This window comes from Thermobia domestica, chromosome 15, assembly GCF_964235325.1.
Source record: "Thermobia domestica chromosome 15, izTheDome1.hap1.1, whole genome shotgun sequence".
Lineage (NCBI taxonomy): Eukaryota > Metazoa > Arthropoda > Insecta > Zygentoma > Lepismatidae > Thermobia > Thermobia domestica.
The window spans coordinates 190634822-190651794 of record NC_137468.1 but is presented as its reverse complement, the minus strand read 5'-3'; the positions used below and the strand labels follow the sequence as shown (position 1 = coordinate 190651794).

The window sequence follows — 16973 nt, the reverse complement described above, 5'->3', positions numbered from 1 at the left end:
TAATTTGATATCGTTTCAAAACAAAATACACATTAAAATAAGATAAATAAATATTGCAGAGTGAGACTCCGCGCGCGTGCCTTGGTGTTACAATTGACCACGCTGGCTATGGAGGGTTAATTGGAAAAGCAAAAACAGCAAGGGAACGAAAAATCGAAAAATAATATTATATACATAAAGAAAAACCCATACTTAATTTGGATAGGGGATAAATAAATATGATTTGGAGGAATCTTTTTACTACGTACTTTTGGTGTTTGGAAAACAAAAAAAAGAAAACTGAACAGCAGTGAATAATGACAGTGAGTGAGTGCCTATTCCCATCTGTTTAATTTTTGACAGAAAATTTGTGTTTTACATTTCTTAGCCCTTTTAACCATTTTTAAAAACCTTTCCACAATCTCCTTCATGTTTTTAAATCATCTTTAAATTTTAAGCAGGCTGATGATGGAAGAAGGTCCTTCCGAAAGCCCTTCTTACATGTAGAAGAAAAATCTGCTATTTTTTGTTGTTAGTATTAGCCTTTTTGCTTTTCTTACTTTTGCTTTTTTTTTTTAACCTTTTCAATCCTAAAAGTTAAGGATGCATTGTGCAAAAGTAATAATAAAAACTGCTGGATTTCTCTGGTCCTCAGACTAACTAAATATAAAATCAGAAATTACATATCTTTAGTCTAAATATTGCAGTATCCCATTATATTTGTAAACAATATGTGTTTCTCCACGAGGATCATCAAGCAGGCGACAGAAGTCACCTACGAAGAAATACGAAGAAAGACACGGGGAATCACGAAGAACTCCGACAGTTCCTCCCTCGAAAGGACGGCTATTTAAGAGTATGTCGAGACCAAGAAATCATCAGTTTCAGCTGATCATTCCTACTTTTCTCTTCGTGCTGCTCTGGGCAGGAGAAACTTCCTAACCTTACCTCTGCGCTGCTCGGTCAAGAGGTTCCCAATCTATCCCCGCGCCGCACTAAGCACGAGATATTACCTTACCTATGCTCTGCACTAGGCAGGAGGTTCCTTTCGTCTCCGCGCTGCATTGGGCAGGAGACATTAACCCACCTCCGCGCTGTTTCGGGCAGAAGATCCAAATTCTTAGAGAAAGAATTTTTGTCTAGAGGAAACTACTTACAACGTATTACTGTTATAGAACTTTTTGTAATAAAAAGTTGAGGGAAAGAAACAAACCTGGGAACCGTTTCTACAGTACCATTACATTACAGTATGGTAACAGACAAATGAGCAGACATACTGAATCCGTAAACGTTCTATAGTTTTATTAAAAGGCATCACTACTAAAAAGTAAGTTAAGTTCTGTTAGTCACTGAAGTATTCTAACACTTAAAGGAGTTAAAAGTGTTTGTACGAAGTATTTTCGAGATATTCCCTTTAGGGCAATTGTTCCCCGAAGTTTCGTTCCTACATTTGCTAAAATGTTTAGTTTAAGAAATCGTAACTTGATTTTTTTTGTACTAATCTATTCTTTTTTTGTTGTTGTTTTTTTGTTTTTTTGTTTATAGTAAGCTGTACTAATGGACAAGTCTATATGGCCTGTGGACCTGCAGAACAAGCAACTTGTAGATCTCCAGGAAAGCCTGCTGTCCCGGAGTATTGCGAACCTGGATGCTATTGTCCAGAAGGGACAGTATTTCATATCGACAAATGCATTCCAAAGACTGAATGTCCATGTATTCTACATAAGAAATCATACTCTCCAGGAGAACAGGTCCCGAATGACTGCAATACATGGTAAGAATGCAATTAAAATCATCGTTATTTGTTCAATGTCAAGTGAAATACTAAGGATTAGTTCACATAATATTCGAGAATTTTTTTTAAAAATAAGTACAGTTTAGAAATTTCAAAGATATTGAAATCAAAGATGGTCCATTGAGAATTAGCAGAGATGTTATGAGGTAAGGTAAATAATCAAAATGTCTCATAATAACAGGACCCACTAACGTCATTATAACCATTTGAATAGTTCAGTGAGTACAAATTCTTACTTTTATTGAAATATACTAACCTCATTTATTCCCTTAATACAGTAATGCCTTAAATATCTAGGTATCAAATCACTCTAAGCTTATTCTGGCTGACTTATTCTTACAAGAACATTAACAAATTATTTCCATATTTTTCTGACCAAATTATTAGTCCTCACAATCCGTTGAGCCTAACAATTCATGAGTTTTTTGTTTGTTGTTTTCTTTTTTGTGTGCGTGTGTGTTGTGTGATGTGGTTGTTTTCCTTTCCCCTTTTTCCCTTTTTCCTTTTCCCTTTTCCTGAAATATAATGGATAATGAATAAAGAAAAGGAAAAAATGGCAATGATGATAACCCGTGTACCGTTAATTTTTCAGATACCGGATCTGAAAGACGGGCTTGAGAGAAAAAAAATTCATGAGTTCCCTGTCAACTTTTGTACATAGTTAGAATAAAACAACAAAATATATACCGCACAAATATAAATAATAATAATAATTAAAAAACAGTTGACAATGCTCGGATTGCATTGCCAGAACGAACTTAAAAAAAGAATTAATTTTTCTTATTAACTTCTACAGGCTTTATTATTATATTCATTAAACAATTGTTGTAATATATCTATCCATTTATAATTTCCTTGAGTACTCAATTTTTTCCACATGTTTTGTTGTAAGGCTCCGTTAAAACATTCTACCACATGTTGTTTTATGAAGATACATGCTCAAAATGGAGGGTTCAAAATTAAAAAAATTCGCAAAATACTACCTCTCTACTTACGGTTCCCGAGATATGTCTTCTTAAGTCACCTGAAATGCGAATGTTTTTGGCCAATATCTGGGGAATGTTTTCCAGTTGGCCAGTGGCCACCGGTTACTATTTGGTACCAAAATGTTCATCATCCTCTTAGATATCGATCAACACCAATATCATCTCTCTATAACTTATGGTTCCCTAGATATGGATTCTTAAATCTCCCGAAATTGGAACTTTTTGCGCCAATATCTTGCGAACGGTAAGAGTGATGCGAAAAATTCCATCACTTTCTCAAATAGTTTTTAATGCTCTATCGAATGGAGGGCTCAAAATTTTTAAAAAAAATGCAAATAACTAACAGACAGACAGACACGCAGACACACACACATACACACACACACAGAGAGAGAGAGGGAGAGAGAGAGAGGATTCAGTAATGAATTTTTTAAGTTTGTTGAAAATAATTCCCACTTACATCGCGTATTTTTCTTTAATTCAATGCTTATCATATTGATATTTCTTTCAACATCTTTTGGTATCTTCTAGGAAGAAAGTAATCTTTAAGTGTTATTCACATCTAGTACACATTCACAAATTGCTTCTTCACCATTGTTGGACAAACAGAACTTCTCAAAGTCTCTGCGAGATTTTCTGGAACCTCAAAGAATCAGATATAAATCACATTCGAAAATTGTTGAGAACCATAAAAGTATTTTCCAGGACCTACACTATAAAATCAACTCAGCATTCTCACTAATACAGAAATGAACTATCAACAATGCTTAAAATGCAATGCTGTAGCGTCGATAGTAGCATGATTGAAATAGCGTTTGTCCAAGGAAACCTTTTAATAATATGTGGTTTCGAATATTAGATATGAGAAAATAGCTTACCTGGATTATCGTAGCAGTAAATAGATTTCTTCTGCATCTAAGAGATTGTATATCTAGTTCAGCATGATTGATCAATATAATATACGATGTAAAATTAACGTTATTTTTTGCTTCTTTTTTTTTTCAAAGCAATGTCAACATGGAACTATAATTTACTCAGGGCTAGCATAAATGATTCATTCTTTTTAAAAAGGCTATATTTTCAAACGTATTACTCGTACACACATGAAAGATATATGAAGAGAACCACAAACTCACCAAGTTTATACACTGTATACAACTGTTCAATATGTGCCCCTTTGGTGATACGACACACGTCCAGACGATACCCGAACTCATTTCATACATTTTGTAGAATAGTCCTGTCAATTGGCTGCCTTGCAGCACTGATACGTTCTTTGAGCTCGAGGTAATAAGGGTACGTAAACAAGATCCTTAACGTACTCCCATAGAAAGAAGTATCAGGGCGTTATATCAGTAGATCTAGGAGGCCAGAGGAAGAAAATTAGGCCATTCTCACCAATACATCCAATCTAGCGATGTGGAAGTTCATCGTTTAGATAGTCACGAACTGGGGTGTACCAATGGACGGAGTACTAAACTTTACACAATACAAACTTGGTGAGTTTGTGATTCTTTTCATATATTTTTCATGTGTGTACATGTAATACTTTTATTATTATTACATATTATTACTATTATTATTGTTATTATGTAATATAGCCCTTTCAAAATAAACGAACCATTTATGCTAACCTTGTATTGTTGACGAAGGCATGAGGTGGAAAGATTTAGTTCATAACTTATCTTTCTAGTTGACTCTTGGGTATGTTTTGAAAAGCATTTCCCCTCGCACTTATTTGTATATTTTTAGTAGAACAAATATTTTGTTTCTTTGTTTAAATTCAAATAAAAAAAAATAGTTTTACTACTTGAAACAACAGAACAGCATTTTGTGCTTCTTTGTCAACTAGGTGAAATTGAGTTCTTTCCTCACTACTGATAAAAATCCTTTGGTGCTTTAGCTATATGCATTTTTTACTGAAACTGTTTTTGGATCAAAAGATCCAATATATTTCAATCAAAAATTTTCTTGTACGCCGTATATCTGGAGAACTACATATAGTGTAGCCAAACCCAAACTATCAGTTAACTCAGTATGATGTTCTTATTCCATAAGAAATAGAAAACTCGATTTAGAAGCCGTTCAAAAATTTTGTGGCCTCTGATCCAAAAATGCATCAAAAGATCCAATATATTTCAATCAAAAAATTTCTTGTACGCCGTATATCTGGAGAACTACATATAGTGTAGCCAAACCCAAACTATCAGTTAACTCAGTATGATGTTCTTATTCCATAAGAAATAGAAAACTCGATTTAGAAGCCGTTCAAAAATTTTGTGGCCTCTGATCCAAAAATGCATCAAAAGATCCAATTTATTTCAATCAAAAATTTTCTGGTACGCCTTATATCTGGAGAACTACATATAGTGTAGCCAAACCAAAACTATCAGTTAACTCAGTATAATGTACTTATTCCATAAGAAATAGAAAACTCGATTTAGAAGCCGTTCAAAAATTTTGTGGCCTCTGATCCAAAAATGCATCAAAAGATCCAATATATTTCAATCAAAAATTTTCTTGTACGCCGTATATCTGGAGAACTACATATAGTGTAGCCAAACCCAAACTACCAGTTAACTCAGTATGATGTTCTTATTCCATAAGAAATAGAAAACTCGATTTAGTAGCTGTTCAAAAATTTTGTGGCCTCTGATCCAAAAATGCATCAAAAGGGAGAACTACATATAGTGTAGCCAAACCCAAACTACCAGTTAACTCAGTATGATGTGTTTATTCCGTAGAAAATATGAAAACACGATTTAGGGTCCATTCGAAACTTTTGTGGCCCCTGACCAAAAGCTAATTATTGGCCAAGATCACAATCTTTCAATACATTTTTAGGTTTCCTAAAATTCTTGTTTATTTCTTCCTTGCAAGAACCTAGAGAGTGGACCTCTTTATCATGAAGGAAGTTTTTCAATGAATATGAAAATAACATTTGCTTTAGATTTTTTTTTTTTTTAAAAAAGAGCAATACCAACATTAAATTATGACTAACGTTGTAGAGGAAAGCATGTGGTTCACAAATGGTCTTTGCATATAACGTGTGTAATGAGTTTCCCCTCCCGCTTTTTTGTTGAAATTTTTTAGTAGATTGTAACTTTGCAATGGTTGGTTTAGTATGGCTGTATTGGTATTAATATCACATGAAAATACTTTCTATCATAAACAAAATGTCATGGAACATATTTGCCTCGCATAGATATAAATACAGATATTCAATTAGAGCAATATATTCAATCATTAATAATAAATATTTATTAATCGATTTTGAAGTTTAATTGGGACGTTAATAAATACTAAAAAATAATGATTTCCTTCATGGAAGATAATATATACCAGCAAGTATATGTCGACATATCAAACTTGTTTTATTACGAACATAACAAGGTATGAACGATATTCTGTGTTAGAGCCTTTCTATTTCAAGCGTGCTCTCGGAAAATATGTGAAACATACTCCCCCTCGTCACCCCCGTCCCCTCACCCCCGTCAACCCTTTTACGGAAAAAATCTTCCCTTTCCTTTGGGGAAAGAAGTGAATGACCTCGACTGTGTTGCCAAATTGTCATTCAATCGTTTGGTCTTGGACGAATGAAGTTCGTACGATATTTAGAATGGCTAATAATGAAGCCCGTCAATGTGGCAACCCTGTCTACATTTAACTATTGAAAGATATTGGCCAAAGCCACTTGTCTCTCCTCTTTCGAGGAACATACGGCAAAACACACATCGACAGCAATGCCAGAAGGGACACACTTGAAATAAAAAAGGCTCTAATTACAGTGAAAGTTAGAGACGTATAAATAAAAAATCAGCAAAAAATTTAGGACACTCAAGGATTCAAAAGGGATAGCTGTTACTGATTAGATAAATCAACATTTTAAAATCGCATATTTATTAAACAATATTCCAAGATGTATATGAGTGTTGTGTTCACTTCAGATGCATTGCAATACAGTGCTAAATGTATGAAAAAAGATGAAAATACAATACAATACAATACAATTAATTCTTTTACTTTAACAGCACATGCAGTAGTGGCGAGTGGGTTTGTACTCAAGTGAAGTGTGGAGCTCGATGCAGTTCAATAGGAGATCCTCACTATACAACGTTCGATGGTAAAAAATATAACTTCATGGGCAAATGCTCTTATTATCTTGTACAAGGAACCAACTACAGTATTGAAGCTGAAAATGTTGCGTGTTCCGGAGCAATATCAGAGGTAATATTTAACACTTTTATATCTAAATATTACAATGAACATTTCTTATATATTATTATCGGCTTGTCTTCTTTGATAATGTCATGTCTCCTGTCTTAAAATTATAGACAGAGCCTAATAGAATAGTAGTGACCTATAAGGGTCCATTTTTTTTTTTTTTTTTTGAATGATTCGAATTTTGATTCGTTTCAAGTCTATTTTATGATGAAATTTTATTTTTTACTTTTTTTTTTTTAGATTTTCTGTCAAATGAATCTTATGGTACGATGGTGTAAATTGTACATATAAACTTAAAACTATACCACTACTATTACTGATACATACCATTCAGTTAAAAAAAATAAAAAAATAAATAAAAAAAAGATGGACATAAAGTCTTTCCCTGATAACAAATGTTAATAACATGAAAACTAAGAACGCTAGGAGCATGCGGTTTGCGGCAAATAAGGGGAAAACTCAAAACGTTTTTTTTTTCTTTTTAACCTGATTTAGAGAATTTCCACATGTGCTCCATTAGTTCCCTCAAGACATCCATGTGATGTCACATGAGATACTTGCACGTCTGGGACGGTCTTCTTGTGTTAACATGAACAATCTGTACTTTATATGCGTATAACTTCAAGCATTTGTGTAAAATTTTTAACACAGTTGACTTCGGAATGTTAAGTTTACGTAATGCGCAACACAAGGATTTCCATGGGCTTCGGGTTAAAGCAACACTAACAGCTTCCACACGTTGCTCACTAACACTCGGTCTTTCGCTTCTATCTCAAGCTAAAACACTTCCTGTTGTAATAAACTTGCTATCCCATTCCTTTATTCTCTTAACATCTGGGGCTGCTGTCCATACTCTCTCCTGAATGTTCGTTAAACTGTGACGGGAGATTTTGTTTCATGATACCACAACACGCACTTCGCTTACTGCTGTGCTGAGACCATTTTTAAACAAACGACTGTCGCGATGCGGTCAGCTACAGTAAATGACAGCATAGACTGTGTCAGAATCTTGAAGTATCATACAAGCGATGTTTTTAGACCGCGTGTTTCTATCATTCTTTGTTTTCTTGTTATTAATGCTTGTTATCAGGGAGAGACTTAATGTCCACCCTGTGTTACTAACTTATTACAGTTGTTATCATATAGTGCAGTGTGTGTAGCCGATAAGTTTAGTGTGTATGTTCCTCGGAAAGATTAGAATTTCTGTATTGGCCCCACACTATCAGGAAATTGGGGGCCTTCACTGGTAGCTGACGAACAGCTACAATTACGGTTTCATTACTTCAAGCTAAAGGAAGAAATTTTACGTAACGTCCTAATTGTTGTGTACAATAAGAAGCAGTGTCACGTGTACACCACGTGAAAGATTTTGATTGTTTGAATGGTGTGATAATTGGTATTGAAATCGTCAATTAATGTTAAATTATTTTCTACCACTTCCGGCTTTAGTAGAGAGATTAAAGTGGAGATGGAGTATATTCTTGGAACGCATAACAGATTGTAGAAAACTGCTTCTCGCTATCTATAACCGGAACGCATAATAGATTGTAGAAAACTGCTTCTTGCTATCTATAACCGGAACGCATAATATATTGTAGAAAACTGCTTCTCGCTATCTAGAACCGGAACGCATAATAGATTGTACAAAAATGCTTCTCGCTATCTATAACCGGAACGCATAATAGATTGCAGAAAACTGCTTCTCGCTATCTATAACCGGTTTTACTCTATAGCCATCAACATTACACCAAAACTGATTGCTTTATGGCGGTCCTAGTTTGAATAGAAGGTTAAAGATAAGATGATATATATTCTTAGAATGCTAAACGGATAACAAAAAACCGCTTCTCGCTATCTATGAGCGTTTTTACTCTGTAGTGATCAACGTAACACTGGAGGTGGTTGATTTCTGTAACTTTTGGTTTGAATAGAAAGGTTAAGAGAGAAAATAGTACCCATTCTTAGAACGTTAAATTGATTCCAAAGAAAAACTCCTCACTTCTATTAGAGTTTTTACTCTACAGCTATCAATATTCGCTAGCTTGGCCTAGCCTAACCTAACCGAAGTGCTGTCTATTTCTGATCTGAAAGAAGGGTTAGGAGATAATATACTATATTTTCTTCGAATGCTAAATCGATTCCAAAAAACAGCTTCTTGCTATGTCTTCATCGTTTTCGCTCTACGTAGATCAATTGAAATCGGAAGTTGAAGTGGGTTACTATGACTTCCGGTGTTAGTAGAGAGTTACGGATTGAGATTAAATATGTTATGGGACGTCTAACTGATTGTAGAAAACAGCTTCTCGCTATCCATTAGTATTGTTTTTGCTCTATAATGATCAACTTTAAAACAGGAAATGATAGATTTTTACCACTTCTGGTTTCATTATCATCTTGATCAATGAAGTTGACTCCTAACATTTGACCTTGTACATTCTGGCCAAAAGTGATGGTGAACCAGTAGTTCTTGATATTTATAGTTCTTGAAATATATATACACATTCACACGCACATGAACATATAAAGCTGAATATATAAAGTAGTTTTGTCAAACCAAACTTCATAAAAATTAGGACTTTACGTAAGTTTTCTTCTAATTATTATTGATGTTACTTCTCTCCTGAGTCGCAACTATGCCTAATGGATATGGGAAATAACAACTCAAAGGTAGGAAACCTGTAAAAAGGTTGGAGCCCTATGTGACAAGTTATAGCCCTGTAGCACCATTGGGTTTTCTATTATTATGAATAACAGATCATACACACGAAAGATGTTCACGTCAAAACTGGAATCTTCTATTGTTCGTATCTTCACCTTAATAGAATGGTACTGATCAAAGAGCACGTCCACTGTCAAGCAGCATTTGTTTGTTGGAATGGGAGCGGTATTAATTTCTATTTAAAATGGTAGACGATAAAAGCAATTTGATTAATGCGCAATGTATTATTATTTGCTTTTTTTCTTCACGAAATATGTCAAATCTGTTAATGTTTTCGAAGAATTTCGAGAATTATGTCTAAAAAGATATAAGTGTGCACAATTCAAGAAAATGGGCAAATCTATTCGTGATTTTAATTGGAAAGGGAGCTAAAATGAAAGTACAATAGTGAATAATGCCAATATTCGAAGTACAGCTCACAGATGACGAGAACAACCCTAGCAGAAATAGTGTGACGTAGGTATGGGCTCTCCCACTTTTCGCACGGGGGTTTGAAATGACATCACGGAATAGCACACAGATAACTACCCGGAGTAGCAGACGACATTTAAGTATAGACCACACCTCTAAAACCGAAAATGAACTTGACCGTGTCGTTGACCTTTCCCCGCTTCCCCTGTTTTAGGGTTCTTCTCGTCATCTGTGAGCTGTTCAATGAACTTGAGCAATGAGTAATTCTTCACCAGCAACTGAAGGAAACATATATAAGTATTGACCATATTTAAAGTTATCCATGGTCACTAACCCTTTCGTACTCTTATGCGAGATCAGACCTTGTTTGTTCTTCAAAAGCGGGGGAAAGTGCAAATCTGTTCATAGATTCTTGATCATTTTAAACAATGCCAAATATAACTGGAATAGATAGATATCTGTGATGAAATAGTGTCGAATTATCGTCTTTAAATTTCTATTTGTTTCGTCAGTTAAATAAACGTTAAAGCGGCAAGTACTTCCCATTAGACGATGAATTTTAAAAAAATGTGTATCTTGTAGCGATTCATATGTTAGAAGAATTGCTCTATTCCGTTGGTAGTAAAATGTTCGTAATTGGATGGGAAAATTACTGTGATGGAGCTTGCATAAAAATTGTCGTTTTGATATGAATAGTTTTTTTTTTTTTAAATCCCCAATCTGTTGTCCTTGCACTTCCGGTTACTCAATTTGACGATGTATTTTCTTTATTGCATGAAATTTCTTTAAAATTTAACAAGAGTATATATTGTACCTTTATTATTGTATTTGTCATATAACTAGGCCATGAATTTCCCGGTAAGCGTTCTTTCTGGAATTCCATCCTGTACAAAGGCAGTAATAATCCGTGCAGCAGGACATGTCGTGAAGCTGAGGCAAAACAGGAATATTCATATTGATGATGATGAGATCGAAGAACTTCCTTTCTGGCTTGATGACATTTACATCAAAATGGCTTCCTCTATTTTTCTCATAGGTAAGCTGGATTTTTAAAATCTATAGCTCTCTTACGTTGTTTTTCAACGAGAAAAAAAAAAAACAATACAGAGTAGAAAAATGTGGTTTCTGTATATTTTCAATAAAGGATTATTTAATATACTGTACAATAACATAATTCTTGTTCATAAAAAAAAACTCTGGCCACACATTTTTCTTTTAAATTCCCTATATTCTTATTCAGGGATGATATTAAATAAAACAATTGAAGAAGAAGATTCACAATGTGACCATTTTTTCGAATTAAAACATTATTTTCTAGTGCAGTTTCAACAATATGGTCTCCAAAAAGAAAAGTAGTTCGCCAATTTTTTTTGAACAAGATTGTACATTTATAAAATCTTGAACACTGTTAGTAAAGCTCTCTACTTAAAATTTTAAGAAAGAAAATAAAATAATTTCTATATTTGTTATAGTGTACGGGAACCTTAGGACTACTTAAAAAAAAAAAAAAAAAATGGGCAACTAGAATTTCTTGTATACAGTAAGCAGAAAAGCTGCACCCGTCAACAAGAACGATACGAGTGCTAAGTTTTATCAATTTTTAATGGCTTCTTATAAATACATGATGATCAAAAAGTCACTTTGTACCTAGAATATAATTGATGATAATTTTGATGATTACAAATACATTAAAACCAGTGATCGAAGTGAGACGGTATACGGTGGTATGCCATACCGCCTCTGGTTTTTCAGTAATGAGGACATACCATCTCTGGTTTTTTAGCCGGTATGTTGAGTCAAAATTATAATAAAACATACCGCCTCTGCATTTTTCCACTTCGAACACTGCTTAAAACATTTCATGTTATAGAATATTCTTACATGTTACAATAAGTGATGGAAATATTCCTCACGTGCATCAGGCCCTGGGATGAGTATTTTCAAAAAAACTCTAATTCCACCAGGATGGAAATTATTTTGCTCTGTTTTAGTATCTGATTTATTAATGTTTAAAATGTAAAAAAAGCTCCGATTATATATATAGTGCCTTTGGTTCACGTAATCCTGGGTTTGATTCATGGACTAGAAGTCTTAACATTTAAATAGATTACGGTAATTCGGGACGCTGAACTTCAAGATGTACATAAAGTTATGTTTCTATTTTCTACTGTTTCAACACTCCAAACTTATTTTGAAATTAAGATATAACCAGAAATTTGAACATTGATTATTACCACTAATTGTTTGTTTGTTTGCAGTGGAATTACCAAATGGAATGGAAGTTTGGTGGGATGGTAATACAAGAGCATATGTAAATTCTCCTCCAGAATTAGCTGGAACTACGAAAGTAAGTTGAAGAAACATTTACATTTTATGATTTAAAATTACTTCCTTATATAATTAGATTAGGATGCTTTATTCTGTGCCTACTGGTACTTAGTGTGTGTACAGGAACTTAAATAATTGATATCCTAATGTTCGAATTTTAGTTTTGCTACTGACACGTCCTTGATTACTTGAGGATGATTAGACGTTCCGGATTTACCGGGAAACTTTTGGTTTTCCACAACCTGCCTTGCTGTTCCAAGAACATTTCTTGAGTGGTCACTTCGCTCAAAAAAAAAAAAAAAAAAAAAAAAAAAAAGTATAAGGACTTGCACATCATTGTTGACAACATCTGCAAAATGAAAGAATTTGTTTTATATGTTCCGGAGCAAATTCTTATGTGAAGCTTATCTTTGGTCTGATGAATATATATATATAAGATTAGATTGAAGAAATCTCTTTAATGTGAAAATATTGAAAGAACTGTTCATAGCAAAAATACACTTCCATCGCTCCTACTCAGAATTTTATGATTACCTCTGTACGAGCTCTTACAGAAAATTCATTCGTCTGAGAGCTGAATATGTACAGTAACCTGTAAGGTAAATTAAGTATTCTTCATTTGGCATTTATGTTTGCATTAAATTGGCAATGAATATAATATGAAATACTGTACCTTAACTCATTTGCATGATACATTAATTAAGTTCCTGTATCCCTAGATGTTATGTTTTAATCAGTTTATTTTCTAACACATACGTGTATTCTTAGCTATTACTGTACTAATGTTAAGGGATGTACCAAATAACACGCTAAAATTGAAATCTGATCACATCATGTAAGGTTGAGAATCTGGTCAAGCTGATTACTATAATCCAAGTCCTGATCTAAAAGTTGTTTGTATATAAATTTAATTCATGTAATATTTATTAGATTGTGCATAAATTCCATGGAGTTAAAGATAAAAGTACAATAACAACAGGAAAGTCTTGATACGGTACCTGGACGTAACAAAACCATAATAACATTTTCAGTCGATGCCACAACTACACATGAGTCGTAATTAATTAAATAAAGACAGGTCTTGTCTGCGCTATTTGGTTTCCTTTTCACTGAATATTGCGCTTTCGTTTACTCCTAAAAGCTGTTTTTCTAGGAACGAGTTTCCTAAGAAAAAATCTTGAGTGTCCTCTTGCATTAAATTGCACTTTCATACTTCTTCATGCTGGTTGGTAAGATTTTAGGTCATAGTCCAAAAATTGCCAATATTAAGTATTTTTATAGTATTTCTCATCAATTATGTTAATATTTACAAGTGCAGGGCTACGAGCTGAGTTTTTGTTCATCTTTAGAAAATTCGTCCTTGAAAACGCTTCCAATGGTAAACGAAAAGGAAATATTCGGTAAAAAGGAAAATAAATAATGCACACTAAGTTAATTTTTATTTAGAAATAATGTAAGTAAAAGGCTAGTAGTCACCGCAAGAAACAAATCTTATTTCTAGGAAGTACTTTCGAAGAATATCGTCTTCATCGTCAGCCTAGGCACACTTCAAAAAGGATTTAAACCTTAAAAAGAATTTTTAAAATGTACGAAGTAAAAATCTTCTTGTCACTATACCGGCACTCAATTCAGATAAAGGTGACATAAATACTATGTTTTTGCTACTCATTTTCGCCGTCTGGAAGATAATGAAAAAAAAAAAAAAACAGTAAACAACAGTGAACAGTGACAAGTGAATTACTGTTAACATATGTCTATTATAGTGACAAGAAGATTTTTACTTCGTACATTTTTAAATTTTTTTTATGGTTTAAATCCTTTTTGAAGTGTGCCTAGGCTGACGATGAAGACGATGTTCTTCGAAAGTATTTCCTAGAGATAAGGTTTGTTTCTTGCGACGACTATTAGCTTTTTACTTTTATTATTTTTAATCATTATCACAGCTAGCAATATAATGATAGTTTTTATTTATTTAATTATAAAGTAAGTGCATAAAACATGACTTCTTCACTTCATCAAATTCAATGTGATTCTTCTGAAAAATTTTTGTTGTTCACGATCTGGAGCGCCGCAGTTTATGTACAATGCAAACCAATTAATGAACTAATTGTATTACATTAACTTAAGTTATATGTGCATTAATGCAATACAGTACGTGTAGATATACGTATATATGAAATGTCCACCATGAAATTCCAGAATTTTAAATGTGTATTGCAAGAAAAAAAGTGTGTACCGATACGGAAATGACATAACAACGTATGAAATTCTATCTTACAACTTACCTTTAAATGAATATTTATTTCAATTTCTGTTATTCAGGGTCTTTGTGGAACATTTAACATGAATCAAGGAGATGACTTCCTCACTCCCGACGGAGATATTGAACATTCTGTTGTGGATTTCGCTAATAAATGGAAAGTGGACCAAACATGTGAGGATATGACAATGGAAGAAGTAAGCCATCCGTGTGATGTTAATGTCCAAAACAAAGCAGCTGCAGAAAAACACTGCAGGAAATTGAAAGGAAAATTGTTTTCAGGTAAATTATTCAAGTCGTGTTTATTATTATTATTATTATTATTATTATTATTATTATTATTATTATTATTATTATTATTATTATTATTATTATTATTATTCAAGTCAATGATTTTGTCAGTCCTCTTTCGTTCCAGTAAGACAATGAAAATTATTTAAAGTATACAGGGTGTATCAAAAATAACTTGACAACTTTGAAATGTATTGATTTATTTATTTAGCTTACAGTCATGGTTTGAAACAAAATACTTCAAGTTTTTTTTTTTTTTTTTTTTTTTTTTTTACCTTATACCTAAAGAAATTTAATGTGGCTTTCATTGGTGATGTGGTTCATGTCCCATTTGAAGTCTCACTTGCTCTACAACGTCTTCAAACGTACGGTGACGACATAAAGATTTGTTGTGTCTTACCGAACATCCATTTTCAATAAAACACTTATGCCACTTATAAATAGTAGGCCTACTGGAAGGATCTTTACCATACTTTGAACGAAAATTACGTTGCACAGTTGTCACAGACTTGGATTCTTCAAACCGAAACACACAATTTGCACGCTCGGGACCAGTATTGGCAGCCATCTTTGCTGCAATTGCCACTAGCGCTTTCGGTGGCTTGTTTCTGAACTATTTTACTACGTGAATCAAAACTTGATGTATTTTGCTAGAAAATTACAACAAAACCATGTCTGTAAGGTAGATGAATAAATTAATATGAGCTTGCAAAGTTGTAAAGCCTTCTTGATATATCCTGTGTTTATTTCTCTATTATAAGTGACTCAAACATCACATTACATTGTCTGATTTTTAAATACTGGAGTCTACTTAAATTAAGCCACACTTAACAACCAAAATTTTGACCAGTTTGAAAATAATCCTGCCAGAATTTAATGAATTTTAATAATTTGATTCTGAATTGAAAACCTTTACTTTTGTACACTTAAATATTGCATGATTCGTACATCTTCAAAACTTCAGGGTTTGCGAAATTTTAGCAATTTTTGTAAAGATGAAAGCTCAAACGTGAAAATTTTCAGGTTTTGATATTCTGCTCAGATGACTTGTTAATTGAGTCAGGTTAGTTGAAATATTTCCGTGTTCCATAACTATGAAACTCAATAACGAGGAATTTTGTGCCCCATCAATAGTCACATGTAGAACATTTCATTATTTTTATAATGAATGTCGAGACCAATAGGTTACATATATTCTTATTTTGCTTTTAATGCGCGCACGTTAATACAAAAACAAGTATAAAGATACTCTGACACAAAAAGTTACTTGATCCTCTAAATAAATCAAGGCATTGCTTTTCGTAGTTGTCAAACTCTGTTCAAAGTACAATGTTTGTCCAGAAAATAGTAGGACTGAATTTTTTAAAACAAATTTATTCACAATTTTGACACATCGGCTTAATAGATTTCAAAATATACCCCTTCTGCATCAACACAGCGTTTCCAGCGACTCTACCAATCACTGGAGACTCCTTGGAACGCAGAAATTGGCATGCTCCTCAGCTGTCTCATTACGGCCTTTTGAATGGCATGGACCGAGCCTTGGTGATGTCCTTTCATGACCCTTTTCAGTCGGGAGAAGATGTCTGCAGAAGCGATATGTGGTTTGTAAGGTGGCTGGAAAAGCTGTATGATGTCATGTTTGGTCAGGAAGTCCATGACAACAAAGGCGGTGTGGCTCGGCGTATTGTCGTGATGAAGCTTCCATGATCCAGTGATTGTTGGACGGACGCGGGCGAGTTGTTTTTTGAATCTTTCAAATACTTCCACGTAGAATGCAGCCTGCCAAGGCGGTACGAACTCTCTGTGAACCACTCCTTTGCACTCAAAAAGAGATGATCAACATCAATTTCATTTTCGACTTGCTCATGCGGGCTTTTCTCGGGCGAGGTGAGGGTGGGCTGTGCCACTCAGATCCTTGGCGCTTTGTCATTACCCAGTTTTACGCTAAACTTCACCGTGTATCGCTGCTCTAACAAA

General features: G+C 33.8%; 1 protein-coding gene across 1 annotated transcript in view; it reads left to right on the top strand.

Moving 5' to 3' along the window:
* The window catches only part of Hml (hemolectin), a 403631-nt gene that overhangs the window by 23261 nt on the left and 363397 nt on the right, over positions 1-16973 (top strand). The window contains exons 10-14 of the mRNA XM_081740590.1: positions 1525-1753; positions 6792-6987; positions 10958-11150; positions 12373-12461; positions 14765-14984. Coding sequence (XP_081596716.1) covers positions 1525-1753; positions 6792-6987; positions 10958-11150; positions 12373-12461; positions 14765-14984 — 927 coding nt within the window. The remainder of the gene's footprint in view (positions 1-1524; positions 1754-6791; positions 6988-10957; positions 11151-12372; positions 12462-14764; positions 14985-16973) is intronic.